Source organism: Dicentrarchus labrax, unplaced genomic scaffold, assembly GCF_905237075.1.
Source record: "Dicentrarchus labrax unplaced genomic scaffold, dlabrax2021, whole genome shotgun sequence".
Classification (NCBI taxonomy): domain Eukaryota; kingdom Metazoa; phylum Chordata; class Actinopteri; family Moronidae; genus Dicentrarchus; species Dicentrarchus labrax.
In genome coordinates this window covers 6,662,144-6,678,787 of record NW_026136714.1, presented here as the reverse complement: position 1 = coordinate 6,678,787, position 16,644 = coordinate 6,662,144, and the positions used below count along the sequence as shown (strand labels likewise).

Sequence of the window (16,644 nt, the reverse complement as noted above, 5' to 3'; positions counted from 1 at the left end):
AGTGTATGGGTACAATGTGTGCACAAATACAGCACATGTGCATATAATGATGTGAATGGAGGGCCAGTGGGTGCTTATACTTATAGATGGAGACTAAAATAAAATCTAAATTGATGTCCATTGTATTTTTGAAAGCTTAATTGTAACCATCCTCAATTATTCTGTTTCATAATTGACTGTACATTATTAACAAAACATGCTACCAGGAACGCATTAATCAGTATTACTCTGCCTTAACCTCAGTAAGTGGCACAATAAGAGACATGCCCTCTCTAATCAGCTTCATTGTGTTATATCACCTCAGCTCTAACTATATCACAGAGAGTTCAAAGACCTCACACTACATGTTATTGCTGAAACCATCTTTAATCAGCGGCATTGGTCTTTGTTAGATCATGGAGGTCTACGGTTGTAATGAAAACGCCAGCTAGCTCTGATAGCAGCCTAATTGGGAGATAATGAGCCAATAACATCAATGGCTAATGACACACCGAGTCTAAGTCACACCCCCCTCAGGCCACACAGAGGCTCATTCACTACTGATGGAGTGCATAGCTGGGAAGTCTGACAGAGCTAGACCACGCTCTGTACAAACAGGCTGTCTTGATGGCTTCATTAGGCTAATGAAAGGCGGCGCTTGACGCTTAAAGATGGTTATAGTGGACTCTAGCTAAAGGGAACACATACAGACACCTGATCGCTAGTGTCTAATGGTATCCTTCAGATGAAAAATAGGTCCTTTTATAACAGTTACAGTCCAGATCATTACTGTATGTTTTTCACTCAACTTCTGGCACATTTCATTATCCAAAGAAATAAAAACTGTATTGCCTTTCAAAAGAAAGCAGCGCTTATTTTTTATGCCACTGCTTATACTTTGTTGGTGTGAATATTATGTGTAGTTTGTTTGTTTGTGTGTCAGTGTATAAGCAGGGGGGTTTGACAGCTTAAGCACTGTATGAGTGTGTGGGCGTGGGCACCAGTAAGTGGGTTGAAGGGGGCTGAACTTTTGTCAGGTCTCAACAATGAACAAGCTAACAGTAAACAAGCCTGATGATGCATAATCACATTAAGAGAGGCACCAAGCATGGAGGAGCGACCCTGCTAATCCACACTGTGCTAGCTCTGTAACCTGCGCATAATCCTGGAGAGAAGGAGCGAGGTTGAGAGGAAGAGAGGAGAAAAGGGGAGGAGGGCAACCAATAGAGGTTTTGGAATTGAATTACTGTATGTACAAGCTTTAGGCCAATTAACCAGGTGTTTCAAATCTCTACTATGTTGTAGCTTGCATTTATATGATAGGGTGATGGTGTGGCTCAATGATGTAGGCAGAAGCAGATGACGTGTGAGTGAGAAAACACTTTTGTGATGCTGGGAAAGGTCTGAGCAAAAACTTGTAGGCAGCAAATATGGTTACACATATAAATTGTGCTTGAAACACCCTAAAATATATTATTGTACAGTACTCTTGATGGCATGAAACAATGAATCCTGGGACTCAACTAGTTCCAACTTTTGTTTTTTTAATGACGAATGTAATGAAGAATTACCGATTACCAGAAGCATCTGAATAAAGGTATCAAGAAACTTAATCCTTCTGATTTATGCATATTTTATATCAGGTGAACTTTCAATTAAAAGAACCTCGGCTAAAATCATAACCGCAAAGCCAGGGGATATGAAATGGCCTATGGATTACCTAAAATAGCAGAGTGATAAAAAAAAAATTACCAAAGAAGTAAAAGAAAACAACAGGTTTCCTTGAAAAGCTTATTTTGCAAAAGACATCAGCAATGTTAAATGAGGAAAAATGACTTTGTCTTACGAAGTATCGTGTTGAACTTGCACTAATATCATAAGCAGCACTCTCTTCGCTTTACTTTCAAAACTTTGCTGAGCAAACTTTTTTTGCCAACTCCTGTACAGCTGAGGGAAATTCATCATTGTCAGCCAGTGGATCAAAAATGGAGAGGGGGTGAAAATGACAGATACAGCAAAAGTAAAGAAGGGGAAGGTGGGTAGAGATGATGTGGGGAGTGAGGATACAGAGAGATTGGAGCCAGACAATGAGCAATGGTGGAGAGTGTTACCGTGTGTGTATGTGTGTGGGTGGGTGGGTGTACAGTAGTAGGTGTGTGTGTATGAGAGCGAGAGAAACAGAGAGAGAGGTCCTTGAAGTAGACCCTGGGAGCCGAGGACCAGCTGGACTTTGAGTACTGCCTGCTGATTCTGCCTGCCCTCCCGATCCCTCAATCCCTTACCTCCTTTCCACAAAACCACTCCTTTCCTCTTCATTCTGACACTCTCCTTTCCTCTTGCTCTCTATACTTGTTCTTTTCCTTCTTCCCTTTCTATCCTTACCTTTAAACTTTCAATGCTCCCTCAAATGTCCTGCCTTTTGTGAATTGCTTGAAATTGCCCATCTAAAATCACTTTAATAATACAACTACAGAAAAGTGCCTTAAATGTCAAATGTAGATGACATGATGCCAAGGTGTTTCCATCGCAGTCACAGTGAGGTTAAGGAAAACATCTGTCTAAAATATCAACAGCCGGTGTCATATTTTAGGATCAGTTCCTCAAACCGAACAAGCAAAAGCTCAGTTCCTGACAAACCATCTTGAAATGACGTTTGTTAAAGATTATACTTTGTGCCTCAATACACTACCCTCAATCAATATCATATTATCCCCAGTTAGTCAGTAACTACCGGAATACTCAACTTTTGTAAGAATTTTTTTTTTTTTTAAATGACTAAAGCAGATGTATACGTAGCAGGTGTAGGGAGGGAGGATACAGCACCACATTTAAGATTAACACATAAAATCTCACAAGAAAACACTACACTGAACACTGAATTATAGCATTTACCATGAAAGGTAAATATCTAAGTGAGGATTTTCCTTTAATTCTATTTCAGTCAAGAAAAGATAAACCATTACATTTATAGTACAGTATAATTTGATTATAACATTACTGCTTCTAACACCTGAAGGGTATACAAAAATGGCTCATGGAATAATCATAATTCTCCCTACTTTGAACCATTTCACCCTTTCTGGTTTATTTTCCATCCACACTCCTCCCCTCTGTTTATCGTACAGAGGAACATGCCCACAGCTGGCTTCTCCTCTAGGTCTAGCACAGATTAGCAAGTGAACTCTGAACCATGGCTGTACTGGCTGTACACCCTGGGGAGGTCAAGAACTGTCAGTAGCCTCTGTCCCATTGCTTAGCCTGCACAGAGTCATGCAGCAAGGTGCAACCACACACACACACACAAAGCACCTGACCCCACAAACACATCCAGCTAATACAGCTGAGTTTGACCTCTTTGTGGCAGCAGCTAATGTGTTACAACAGTCCTCTGGCCTATGGCCTCAATTTGCTATGCCTGAACACACTGGCTGTACTACTGTACTATTGCCATTCAGTGACATTCAAACAACACTCCACAACAGCAAAGAAATTATACACTTTTATCCCTTGTTAACGCTTACAAAATCACAGTGATGCGCAGTAAGACGTTGCTTGCTGGGGCTGATTGACTGTCACAAAAACAAGAATCCTCTACAGCGAAAGTGATTTTGATATATGCAACAGATGTAATTAATGAAATTGTATACTGAATGATGACAGATAAATGGTGTGTTTATAAATTAGTGTTGTCCACCCACAGTAAGCAGGGTGTAATCAATTCCTAACTGTTTTCGAGAAGTTGGCCTCACCGGCAATGTAGAGTGCAATTTCTGTTGCATACAGTAAGGGGAGAATACAGTATGTTAGGAAAGGAGAGTAGCAAGTCAGTTTGTTTATGCTCAGTCCCCAGTGCAAGGGTGGGCACGCCAAAAGTGACCTCATCGCGCACCTCTTGCATAGAATGTACATGATCGTGCACCTCAACTTTGATTTTAAGACATTTTGCGATGCACAAGTTCAAAGGCTGACAGGTACATCCTCTTGCGTCACTTTTCTGTTCATTAGCCATATACACAGCAATCCTTCCAGATGATTTATTTTTCTGCACAAATGAATAGCATCAAATACAGTTGGTTAACATGTTTTACCTCTAATAAATGTTTTGCTCCGAACCCCTGGTTCGCAGAATAACATTTACATCAGATCAATTATTGAATATTGTGTTTGTGTCAGTCATGGATCAATATTTAGCCTGTCCTGGTCTTTTTAGGATGTTTATATAATCTTGCCTGAAGACAACCAGTGTGTCAAGCAGCCTTGCTTTCTTAAGCCTCATACATGTCAGGCAGAGTACAGAGGAAGAAAGACAGTGAGACAGAGGTATACTCATCAATGAGTCAATTTGTAATTTTCACATTTCTTTTTTTCTATCCTCAAAATCCCCCAAAACACCCAAATCTATGAATAAAATGAATGCTTAAAGCCCTTGGATGGAGACTGTATCTATAGGGAAGACATTATTCAACTCATTGCCAAATGTTGTTTGAATTTAATACAACCCTGTTGTGCAAATTTATGGCACTGTCTTTTCAAAAGAGTGTAAAATTCATAGAGCTAACTATATATATACATTTCAATTATGTAATTTTATGATGGATACATCAGTCGAGGCACAGAAATCAATTACACCTGTTAAGTCTTTTGTCATTTTGTTTTCCACCAGATGGTGAATAAGAGAAAAATAGTACAACACAAAATAAGCCTGCATGTTTGTGTTTGTAATGTTAAAGTAAAAAAACAAAAAGGTGAAAAGTGAACTAAGGAGTACAATACTTGTGAGAAGGAGGAGAAATAAAAGAGAAAAAACAAGAATGAAAACAGGGTCTTGATTCAAAGCCAATTACTTCAAGGGCCTGAACTTGGCCACTGAATTCTTTGAAAAATGTTATACACACAGGGAGAAGAAAAGAGGGCTGGTTAAAAAAAAGAGGAGGGAGGTAAAGAAACAGACTGAGAGGAGAAGAGGAATAAAATTGAGCAATGAATGTGAAGTTATGAGCAAAAAAATTATGGGTGGAGTTATAGCCTCCACACCCAACTGACCTGTTTCCAAATAATCAGCAAGAAAAAAAAAAGATTAAGTCCCTGAGAACAAGAGCGGTTTTCACACTCTAGCACACAAAGAGAAGGGCCGGCTCAGAGATGAGAGGGTTGGCCGCATTGTGCTGCCCCACTTAAATCTTACTTTCAATTCACTAAATGTGTTATTTGACTTGGCAAAGGAGCTGGTATGTCCCATGGAGCAGCAGGGAGTCGCACCAGGACTTTGCCAAGTTTGCTGCAGCTCCGCCGAACAGACTTCGCCTTGGCTAGCTGGTGACCTTAGACTTAGTGGGTGGTTCGACTCAGTGGTGAAGAAAGGAGGGGGGGTAGCTTGGAGAAAGGAACAAATAAAGAATAAGCATAACCTCTAGTGGTTGAAGTTCAAGCTTTTAATTTTAAAACTCTCCTCGTGAGCCCTTACATGCCACCACGAAGGAAAAATAGAAAAGGAAAGAAAAGGTTTTAAGGAAAAAAGAAAAAAACAAGACTTTATTCCCAACATAGACTACAGTGGAAAGGGAAAACTGCATCGAACACTCAAAAGTCCAAGTTACAGTAGTTAACACTAGCCTGGCCCAGGGATCTGTCAGTATAATGTGACTAACAGGAATGGAAAATATTTTTTGTTTGCCTTATGAATGCTGGAAATGAAGACCACGAGAACAACTTAGTAGTATATACGGTTATGTGAAACCAAAATAATGCAAAGTTATTACAGAAGTGGAAAAATCCAATAAAACCTCTCAGTGATTGGCCTAAGACAGAAAACCTATTATTTCACTTTTCTAAAACAATAAATCAGTGGTTATTATGGGAACTTGTCAACTGAAATGACTTTCTAAACTCATAAGCTATATATTCAACACAAGCAATTAAAGTTGGATACAGCTGATCCCACATTTGGCTTTAAGATATGCAAACAATAAACTGCTTCAGCTAAATAAAACATGGCTTTACATTTTTGCGATATGTGCCAATCCCATTGAAAACACAATATATTACTTTCCATTTTATACAGAGCAGCTTGCAAAATTCCTGTGTTCTCTTTTAGCCCAAATTTCATCATAGCTTTCCATTAAATAAAATATGATGTGATCATGCGTTGTTTCATTTACAGCATAGTTCAGTATGAGGTCAGAAGTACATAAAAACACTCACTATAAGCCCTTCAATTAAACTTGACATTCTATGTTAATTGCTCTATTTGCGAACAGTGTTTGCCAAGGATTCATGCCACTATTTTTAAGAGGTCCAGACTCAGGGGAGGACAACTCACGACAACCTTAAAAAGGAGCCATCCATGGTTGCCAACATGATAAACCTGTAGGGAGGAGCCCCAGACACCCAGCTCCATGAAACACTCATCCTAGAAAACAAGTCTTACCACCTTAAACTCACAGGAATTTGAAAGATGAGGCACCCCACACCATCCTCCCCGTGGCCCACATTGGAAAAATAAAAGAGAAGTGAATCACGGAGACAGAGAGAGATGTTGTGAGGAGGACAGGAAGAGAGGATGAGGAATTATGCCAGGGCCTGAAGATTCATTTTGAGGTTGGATTTAGAGAAATGGTGTCTGGCAACATGCGCAGGGTCAAGCCCTGCAGGCCTGGAGCTCAAGCAGCCATCTTGGCAGTGACTCCTTTGGTGTAGCAAGAAGGGGGGGGGTGTTTGCTTTACAAGGTACATCGGTCTGCTGGGACTCACCATTTCCTCTTTCCCACTGTTGAACTAATGCAACTTCTATTTTCCTTTAGTACAGTTTATCTTTGATCAGAAATATATTGCTCAGTCGACGAGCAGTGTAAACATCCACATAATTTGGAGCAGAAATCATTACTTCCTGTAGTTATATTTACTATTAGGATGATGATACTGAGAAGGGAATTGGTAATCAAGGCATCGGATTGTGTATGGCGCCCCCCCACAAGGACAGAGAGCTCCCTTCCCTTCCTTCCTGTTCATGTGAATATTTTTGGAATGTAAAGGATCAACTTTGGATTCAGTCATGTTCAATAAACAAGGGGATTCAAATAATCATGATGACATATTTTGCTCTGTCCCTTTTTCCCTTGTTTCTATGGCACTCTTTCTCGCTCACACATATCACACACATACACACAGTGCACTCCCCCTCTACAGGGCCTCCTACATGGGAAAAGTAGACAAGCCATGAAAGGCATACAGTGTTGATCTAGCCGATAAGCTGACCAATTGGGTTCATTTATCAAGGAAAACCTTTGCTCAAATGTGATCCCTGTGTGTGATGGAAAGCCTTCTGACAGCTCTATCCCATCCACGTTTCTGTGGTTCTTGGCGTGGTCACCTTGCAGAAACCCTAGCAGTGTTATTACAGATCTTTAGTGGCCTACAACAGGACATTAGTTAAAACAAATACGTAAATCTGGGTAAGAGAAAGACTGGGGGGGAGAGACTGAATGATGTATGCCAGATAAAACTATGTCTAGGAAGACAGAGAAATGGCTTTAACTGTCTTCACGCTGCAAAACCCAGTTAGATGTGATAAATTAGGAAAACCAGTGGCTGATCATAGAGACAGAGAGACAGTAAATAAAACCCATCTGGAATGGGTTTCTGTCTCTCTTCTGTACAAGCTGAAACCCAATACTCATATCAGATCTGAATGCTGTGCAGCGATAATAGCTGAATATTCATTTTGGTGCAAGCGGAAGACAAACATTCCCGTCCTTAATGACATCTCCTGGGAGGAAGTTCATTACACAAGGCTGTTACGCAACAAAACCCTGTCATTTTTAGAGGTCAGAGGAGGTTCACACTGCTAACATTAGTGCAAAACCCAATGGCAACTAGGTTAGTGACACTTCCTGCATGAATTAACAACTCCAAAAGAATTGGGATACAAGTAACATCAGTACTCCAGGTAGACATGATAAGACTTCACTATACTGGCCTACTTTATGTCAGGCAGCAAAACAACCTCATGACAACACGTTATGACTTAATGTAGGTTCAAGCAGAAAAGGAATGTATGTCAATCACTGTACTGTAAGAATAAACGTTTTCCTATACAAACACATTGAAGATTCTTACTTTACAGAGCATTTAATCTGGAAAAACCAAGATTTTACAAAAATATTTAAAATTTGTAAGTCATCCACTAGGATTTGAAGGTGCAGTGTGTAGGATTTAGTGGCATCTAGTGGTGTAATTGCAAATCGCAACTCTGTCGCTTCACCCTCCCCTTCCGAAGAAGAAACTACAGTGGCCTTGAAACACATTAAAAAATATGAACAACCCTATCTAGAGCCAGTGCTTGGTCTGGCCCCTCTGGGCTATGGTAGAAACATAGCAGTTCAACATCGCGGCCTCCATGAAAGGCGACGCACGCCGTCTGTACATAAAAAACGTCTAGTTCTAAGGTAACAAAAACATAATAATTCTTATATTCAAGTGATTATACCCCAATGAAAACCTACCTATGAATATTATATTCCATTTCTGCCAATAAATCCTCCTAAATGCAACACACTAGACCTATAATTAAAGAACGCGAGTAATTGCCGTCCTATATTTCAGGTGGTTGTGTTTTGCATTTGTTAATGTGTATATGTGGACTGGACATGCAAACCTGTGTTTGTGCATGCTGCTGGATTTCAGTACACATTGGATGTCAAAAACAATGTCGGTCTGTATGGCAGGAAAAAATGAGCAAAAAATTCTAATACGGTTTGTCAAGGCATCTCACACAGTAACAGGCATGTGTACTGTATGTATGTATTACTGATGGAAGGTGTGTGTGTGTGTGTGTGTGTGTGTGTGTGTGTGTGTGTGTGTGTGTGTGTGTGTCTCTGGGAAAACACTGTAGCTGTAAGTTGCACACTGTTCTGTGCACTGATTGATGGTTGCTGTCCATGCAGGCCTACATTTTTGAGTGGATTGGCGTCATAGCACATGAGCAAACACAAGATGGAAGACTGTGGAACTCTCCACTACAAAGAATAGCAAGACTCCCTGCACCACATACACACACTGTAGAAAAACACACACTCACACACACACCACACCCACAGAACCACTTCCCCACCTCCAGTGCTTGAAGATCTACCTGCCAGCTGCTGCCAGTCGCAGGGAAAGATGGGCTTTGTTGGTTTTGTGAAGCCCACCGACAAGACCCCCCTGGAGACTGCAGGTCTCCAGCAGCACAAGCCTCAGCCTTATCCACTTCGCCGCACAGGCAATCTGTTTTCTATATTGCCAGCCTGTATCACTGTACTATGCACTATAGAACAGCAATTGAGCAGGAAATTAAGTTAGGGGATCGGTATTTGGCGGAGGAGAACGAGCTGGTGTGGTCTTCCCTCTCCACATACAAGGATCATTAAATATCACACGAGTTTCTTGATAAATTTCCTCTTCTCCTTTCTCTGCTGTTCCCATCAACTTACTCCCCTCTTCATCCTCTCTTCTCTGGCTTTCTGTCTCTTTTCTTTCTTCCTCAATTTCCCTCTCATCATTTGCCCGTTTCACTCTCGTCTTGCTGTATTTGTAGAGTGTATGAAACAAAACATCCTAATGGATGTTTGAACAGCTTGAGATGTGTCGGCCTGGGAACTACCTCCCTGTGACAGGGAGCTCTGGCAGGGAATTGAGACCACTACAAGGGGAAAATAGGGGACATATTTCTTTCTTTTTCTCTTTGTTTATTTCTTTTTCTCTCTCTGAGCCCTTCACTCTAGTCCCCCTCCCTTCTCTGTCTATTTTCTCTCATTATTTCTCTGTACATACAAACAGAGGACAGAGCCTAAGCTTTTTTTGGATTAGCAGATGTGGAGGATCCATTTTATGCCCTGCTGTCTTTCCTCCTCTTATTTCTCTCTGTCCTCATCTGCCTTTGACCTACACTTTTTACCCTTAACAGTTTTCAGTGAGTAACTGTGTGAGTGCAAGTTAGTATGAGAGAATAAGTTAGTAAATGAGTAAAGAAAAACAGATAGAGCAGCTAGGTCAGGAGGTCACTATTCAAAATCGGAATACTTGACTTTCAATGGAGCAGGGGCAGTTCTGGTGAGATGAATGAATATCAGCGTGCACATACACACACATCTTTTCTTTTCCTTTTTACTCCTGTGTGAATTCTCGGTTTTATTTTCTAGCACAAAACTGGACTTTTTGTTTCTTTTATTAACTTCTTAATCATAAACCTCATTATGAAACTAATAATTAACTTATATTTCAAATTACTTTTAGGTTAATTTTGGGTATTCAAATGGCCCAGATCTCAACTTATTAATGAAATGTATATTCATAGAGGACATTGATTCCATTGCCTCCTCTTCACACTTTGCATGTTTGAGTGGATTTCTGTGGACAGCAGCACATTTTGAGCTACATTACAACAATTTCATGAAGTTTTAAGGTTAACATTTAACTGTTATTAACAAATTAACTAAAAATATGTATATGTTAAGCTGTGACTCATATGAAAACAGTTAACCCCTATCAGTGACTGACATTTTGAGTCTCTGGCTCAGAACAATGTTTTTGCACAAAACTGAAAGCAGACACTGGCTTTTCTGCATCCGCCCAGAAACACAGCAGCAGAAACAGAAACCCATTCACCAGGACAAAGAGCTCCTACTGCTACAATCTAAGGTCAATCAGTAGTGTTGACAGCTAAATTAACAAGTGCTACAAGCACTATTACATTTGGCTCCTGATTGTGTAACAATGGATGGATATACCAATACACTGTCGGGGAGATAATCAAATAAATCAGTATCTATAAATAAGCGAAAGAAAAGAAAAAGTATATTGCTCTGGAGGTAGATTTATGATCATCATTGGCCACATGGAACACACACACACACACTCACACACACACACACACACACACACACACACACACACACACACACACACACACACAGAGAGAGCACTCAAGGCCTGTGCAGTGGTCAGGTTAGTGGGAGGCAGTCAGAGAGATAAGGCGCCAAACAGGTCTAAATCCCTCCTGAAGCGGTCTTGATGGACAGACAGGCCACCATTAACAATGCGGTGGCTTGTGAGAGCAGCAGCTGATGGAAAGATACCCTGGCATTTGCTGTGTTAAGAAGTGGCCCTTAAAGATTTCACACTTCCAATTTCTTTGAATTATCTGCCATCTCCAGCCTGTCACTCAGCCTGACAATCTCAGATTCATGCTCACTGAGGCACCAGGCTAGTTATTGACAAAGCAATCCGCTGTGATACAGCAAAGCCTGATAAAACATTAGTCAAACAACACGACGTGCAACTCTAGACCCACCTCACACATGGATGGATGCCCACTCTTTGTTTGCCCCTTTTCTCTTTAAATAAATTTTCATTCACGTCTAATAAAATTCACTGTCAACACTATATATCAAGTATAGTTTTAGTGCAGTATAGCGGTGTTCTCAGGATTGTCAAACATGACATTAGACTCACGTGTACCTGTGTCTTCAATGATTTGGTGTGAGTTGAAACTTTGTGTCAACGTAGCAGAGTATCTCTGTCAGGTATCACCATTTGCTTTTGCATTTGACTGTAGCATACAGAGCAGAATGGATTTGTTAACCTGTCCACCTAAGGCAGTGATGACAGCCAATGCTGTTATGACACTGAACAGACTGCTTATCAGATCTTTAATGGTTTGATTCGCTTGCTGCTCCAGACAGGCCATGATAGAAATATCACAACATTCCCATTACCCTCAGCATTCACTACATAGTGCACAGCCTGTGCTTTCTATGAATTATTAAAAGCAGACAGATTACGCTGCAAGGCTGGAAGTCTAGAGGCATGCTACAGATGCTGCTGAGCAAAACGGTAACATCAGAAGTGTGTTTTTGTTCTTTTTTTAGAGAAGGGGCTTTTCTAAAGAGGTCTGCATTAGATTATGGTGGCCATTTGGATAGGTGCATGGGTACGTGGACAGGAAAAAGCGAACGTGCGTGTGTCTGTGCACATGTGTGACGTGTGTGTCTCTGTGCGTTGCAAAGGATGATGGGGGTGAAGGGCATAGTGTCAGGGCTTGTCTGACATGTGGCCTGGTGGGTTGGCTGGATGGTTGGTTTTGCTGTCTTGATGGCTGGTTGGGTGCAGCCCAGATCAAGCCTGGCAACTCTCTCTCTTTCTCTCTCTATCTCCCTCTCTCCCTGGAGTGACGGGCTGAGACATTAAGACAGGCGTTTTAATTAACTGTGCCACTCTTCCACCTGCTGCCCTCAATATGCTCCGGCCCAGGCAAGCTGTCTCTCATACCACTGACTCTCTTGCTCTCTTTTTGCTCCATCTTTTCCATCTCGCTATCTTTTTTCTACTCTTTTCTCTCCTTTTCTTTGCAATTTTCAAATCTCACCCTCCATCACTACGACTTGCTCTCCCTAACCTCTCTTTTCTATCCCTTGTGCATCCCTCCGCAGTTTGACCCTAATAAATGAGGACTCATACCAATAGATAAGGCGATTCCATGAGGCTCATGTGACAGAATTAGCCAATTTCTTTTTTGAACTTGGAGAGAATTAATTTCTACATGTGTCCTGTTCTACTGACCCTCCAACTACCCCCCGCCCATTTCACTCTCTCAAACACACACACACACACGCACACACACTCTCACACTCTTCAAATCTAACTGGTAATTCAGTTCTGCCCGACACTCATCAGGCTATTCATTAAGGCCTGATTGAAGATGGATATTTCTGTTCCCTCATGACAGAATGGAGCTAGGGATCAAACTGGGGACATTACAGGATTTAGAAGAGCAAATGCAACACACAGCAGCTTTGTGTGTGTGTCTGTACACTTTGACATGTCTGTGTGATTGTGTGCTCATAAATGTTTGTATTAATATGTGTAAATGTATGCCTGGCCGTTTAAGAATCTCATTTAGTGCTGTGACTCCTATAGTTTAATCATTTAGATCATAAATTGAGAATTAATTCAAACAGAACGGAGCAACAAATGATCCACTTTTAGCACTCTACTTAAATTGTATTACACTTTTAATGGGGTTAATAATAGACAGCATTAGCAACACAGGAAAACGACTCTACAAAGTGTTGTATTAAAAGGATTAATGTCCTCCCTTCAGAATTAAAGCCAGGTCTTGGAGATACAGCTAAAACTAACAAATGGCCCCGCTCTGGCTCCACGATGGGGCCTCAGTCAAAGCTATACTACAGTAAGAAGACAGCAACTGGGGCCAATACATCAGCCAGGCAGACAGGGAGCATTCATCTGCTCTGTGAGGAGAAGTGACTTTGAAGTTCTCCGCAGTGAGGTGAAAGAGCAGCCGTGGCCTCAACCTCTGTGTTTATGTAGCCGCACTAGCCCTGAGAGAGCTCTTAATGAATGATGTGGATAGATGGACACCACAGCTAAAAGCTCACGCCTGTGTGAGGGCCAAGACACACACCAAGGATTTACGCATACTTTATGTTAAGGTCGCGGACATGTCTGCGTGTACAGCGCATGTAAGCATGCACTCCATGTTTGCATGTACTATGAACGGAAAAATGCAGGCAGAAGGTACTGCTGGATTTAGTAAAAGCCTGTATTACATTGTGCTATACTAATAGGTTTCAACCATGCAGAGACTAACCTGTTAGAAGCAGGCTATGCCAACATCCTCCAGCAATGTCTCTCACCGCAGAGCTTGGTCCCGTCACTTCCTCTGGGAACAGGATATTCCTCCTTATGTTCCCACATGCCCGTCCACAGCCCCACTGAAACAACCTGCCGTCACCTGTATATGAAGTAGTAAGTAATCAAGTAATTAATTAAATATAATAAGTGAAATACTGTTTGAATTACATTATTTTTTACAAAACCTTATTTGCAAACAAATAGCTATATAATAGTATCAACTGATAGAAGATGTTTTGGACCATGAGCTGTTCCTCTATTAATTGCAAAGTATAACAGGGACCTCTAACCCCCTGCAGCTCATCTTGCATCTCTCTACAGCACGCCTCTAGGAGCATGTTGTCCTTGTTGTGCTGCTGCATGGGGCCTCTGGTGATAAATTATGGATGCAACGCAAAAGCTGTAAAATTTGTTGTATCTTCCATTATCTTCATGTTAAAGGCCACAAAAGCTCTTCAGTGAAGTCAGCCATTAAGAAATGACAGGTATTGCTATCAGGCTTCTTTATAGCCTATTACCTGCAATGACAGCAGCTGCTGCTGCACCACTGTACGGCCTATCACATTATTTGCAGCTAAAGTCAGCTACTGTGTCATTTCGCCTCATTTTCTTGACAGTGCTATCATAAATCCATTGGGCTGCAGGGGAAACTGTCGACTACCTCGATTATCTTCATAGCCTGAATGAATTCTGAAATGTATGTAACAGGCAATGACTGTTATGGATCAGGAGCCAGGGCCATATTCTCGCTAACTCTCTCTCTCTCCCTCTTGTCTCTCTCTCAGGTGATGTGCCGATCAAGGGCTTGAGGGCTCTGATATTCGCATAAAATTGAGTAAAACAGGTGAACTTTGAAGCACACAGTAACAGCTCATGACAAGTGACGTCAGCTCCATTTCTTAAAGATACTGTCCAGCTGATTTGGCTGGTGCGTTTTACAAAAATATAAAATGTAGCATAATAGTGGAAGGATCAATGATAGGATCAACTTCTTTATTAATTAACTGGTACAGGGCATATACACTGTATACATGGGGACAATTACAAATGTCTGCATTTTTAAGAGGCAAATATTTTAATCATTATCTATGTGTATCATAGCAGGCCTGCACAGTGCATTACTGTACCTGTCAGTGCAAGATTATGGTTTGCCCCACAGGTGACCTTCGACACGTGGTCCACACACTCCACAAAGCGAGGGACGACCACATTTTCATTTGAACCACTGCCAATTTGTCCATAATCATTCTGCCTGTGGGGAGAAGAGTAAACACATAATTAAAAACATAATTAATTACCTGCGGCATCATCATCATACTGTTTCATCATATTTTGAACTATATACAACATCACTTCATAACATGAAAATATTGCACATCTTTCAATTTCTATAGGGTAAAATAAATAATCAAATCAATTAAACTATTGCAGTGAGCAGCTTCCACTGGGGACTGTGGAACATATGCGTTTTCTCCCATTTCTACGAATCCTCTTTGTGATAATAACGAGACACAGCCCTATCAGAAGTGAAACACCTCACTAACTAATTAGACTCTCAGGCTGCAGTCTGACAAAATAAAAAGCGAAAAGTGCTTGAAGGAAGACTTGCTCTCCCGCAATTTGCATCTGCCACTTTTTACTGCTTCTGTTCCAAGTGCCATTCAACGTTCTCTTCCTCCTTTTGTTGGGAAGTGTTGAGCCCCAACTATTTAAGCTCACCTCCTACCTACCCAGAGCTTTGTTCCTGCTCCTCTGCAGACCAGTAATGAGCCAACCGCCACAAAACCGCTAGGAAATTAATGACTCATTACGAACGGGGCCTAGACCACTCCACAGCCTCTCCTCCTCCCCCGCTCCACCCTACATGCTTGCATGTAATCCTCTCTCTCTCTCCCTCTTTCTCTCTCTCTTACTCTCATCCCTTCAGCCCATACAGAAAGACCCCAACACCTCCCTATCAATTAGAGCCTATTACAGGGCTCCCATGCTAGCAGGGCAAAGAAAGAAGGCCTTCACAGCTCAAGAGTGTGTGCAGGAGAGATTGGGAGAGTTGAATGAGGAGCCTTAAGGTGCTCCTTTCACACCCTTGCCCTTATCCATTATGCTAGTCTGTAGAGCCCCCTAGGAGAAACGTGCAGCCCAGAAAAGACTTGGGGATGAAAATAAGTCAAGGGAGGGATTCTTGGTCACACCTTTTCCCTTTTCCTTCTACTCCGGTGTCAAATTATATCATAACTACTCCTTAAGCAAAGCAACATGGTCGCTGTGGTTCTCCTTTAAATGGAGCGTTAGAAAAAGATGGTGAGACCAAAATAGTATGTATAAATCATAGCACCTGGGTCTGACGGACAGACCGAGACAGATATTAACAAGATAAAGCAAATGGTGGACAAGCACCTACACATGAAAATTCATGTGGTTATTGATTACTTTTAGTTTCACTCCCTTTTGTCCTCCATTGCATTCCCCCCCCCCGGCAATACCTTCGTATTCATGGGACTGTTGGTCTTTTTTCAGAGCAAAAATACTGTTTTACATTGCCAGCATTTTAGAATATCTTCTCTTTTTTCCCTGATAGGATATGTATCAGCTTTTCATTCAAGAATGCTATGCTCATTGGCTTTTGAAGCTATGGTGCATTTCAAGGCAATCCCTCTGAGAGTGAATGGGTGAGATCACATGGGTTTGAGGTGGTTTAGAATGGCAAATCCTGCTGAAAGTGTCATTTCCAGTCGGAGACATCAATTTGGTGTGTGAAACAGGGCCCCAGGAGAGCCCAATAGCCTAGGAGATTCCTGACAAGAGCAAAGGGCCTGGGGATCAGTTCATACTCACCTGGATAAGACATGAATTTCACAAAGCGCTTCAAATACATGGAGCAAAGTGAGAAAGGAGGAAGAAACATGGAAGACAACTTAGAAAAAAGTGCAGAGAGAATCGGAAAAGAGAGGACCTCTTTAATGTCAATTCCAC

The 16,644-nt window shown here is 41.4% G+C and overlaps 1 protein-coding gene across 5 annotated transcripts in view; it reads right to left on the bottom strand.

Annotated features, from left to right (window-relative positions):
- LOC127376653 (uncharacterized) overlaps positions 1-16,644 on the bottom strand; it is a 289,241-nt gene that overhangs the window by 167,895 nt on the left and 104,702 nt on the right. For all 5 annotated transcript variants that reach the window (XM_051423750.1, XM_051423751.1, XM_051423754.1 and 2 more), the window contains 2 exons: positions 14,799-14,923; positions 13,628-13,771 (listed from right to left, as the gene is read on the bottom strand). In XM_051423750.1, coding sequence (XP_051279710.1) covers positions 13,628-13,771; positions 14,799-14,923 — 269 coding nt within the window. The remainder of the gene's footprint in view (positions 1-13,627; positions 13,772-14,798; positions 14,924-16,644) is intronic.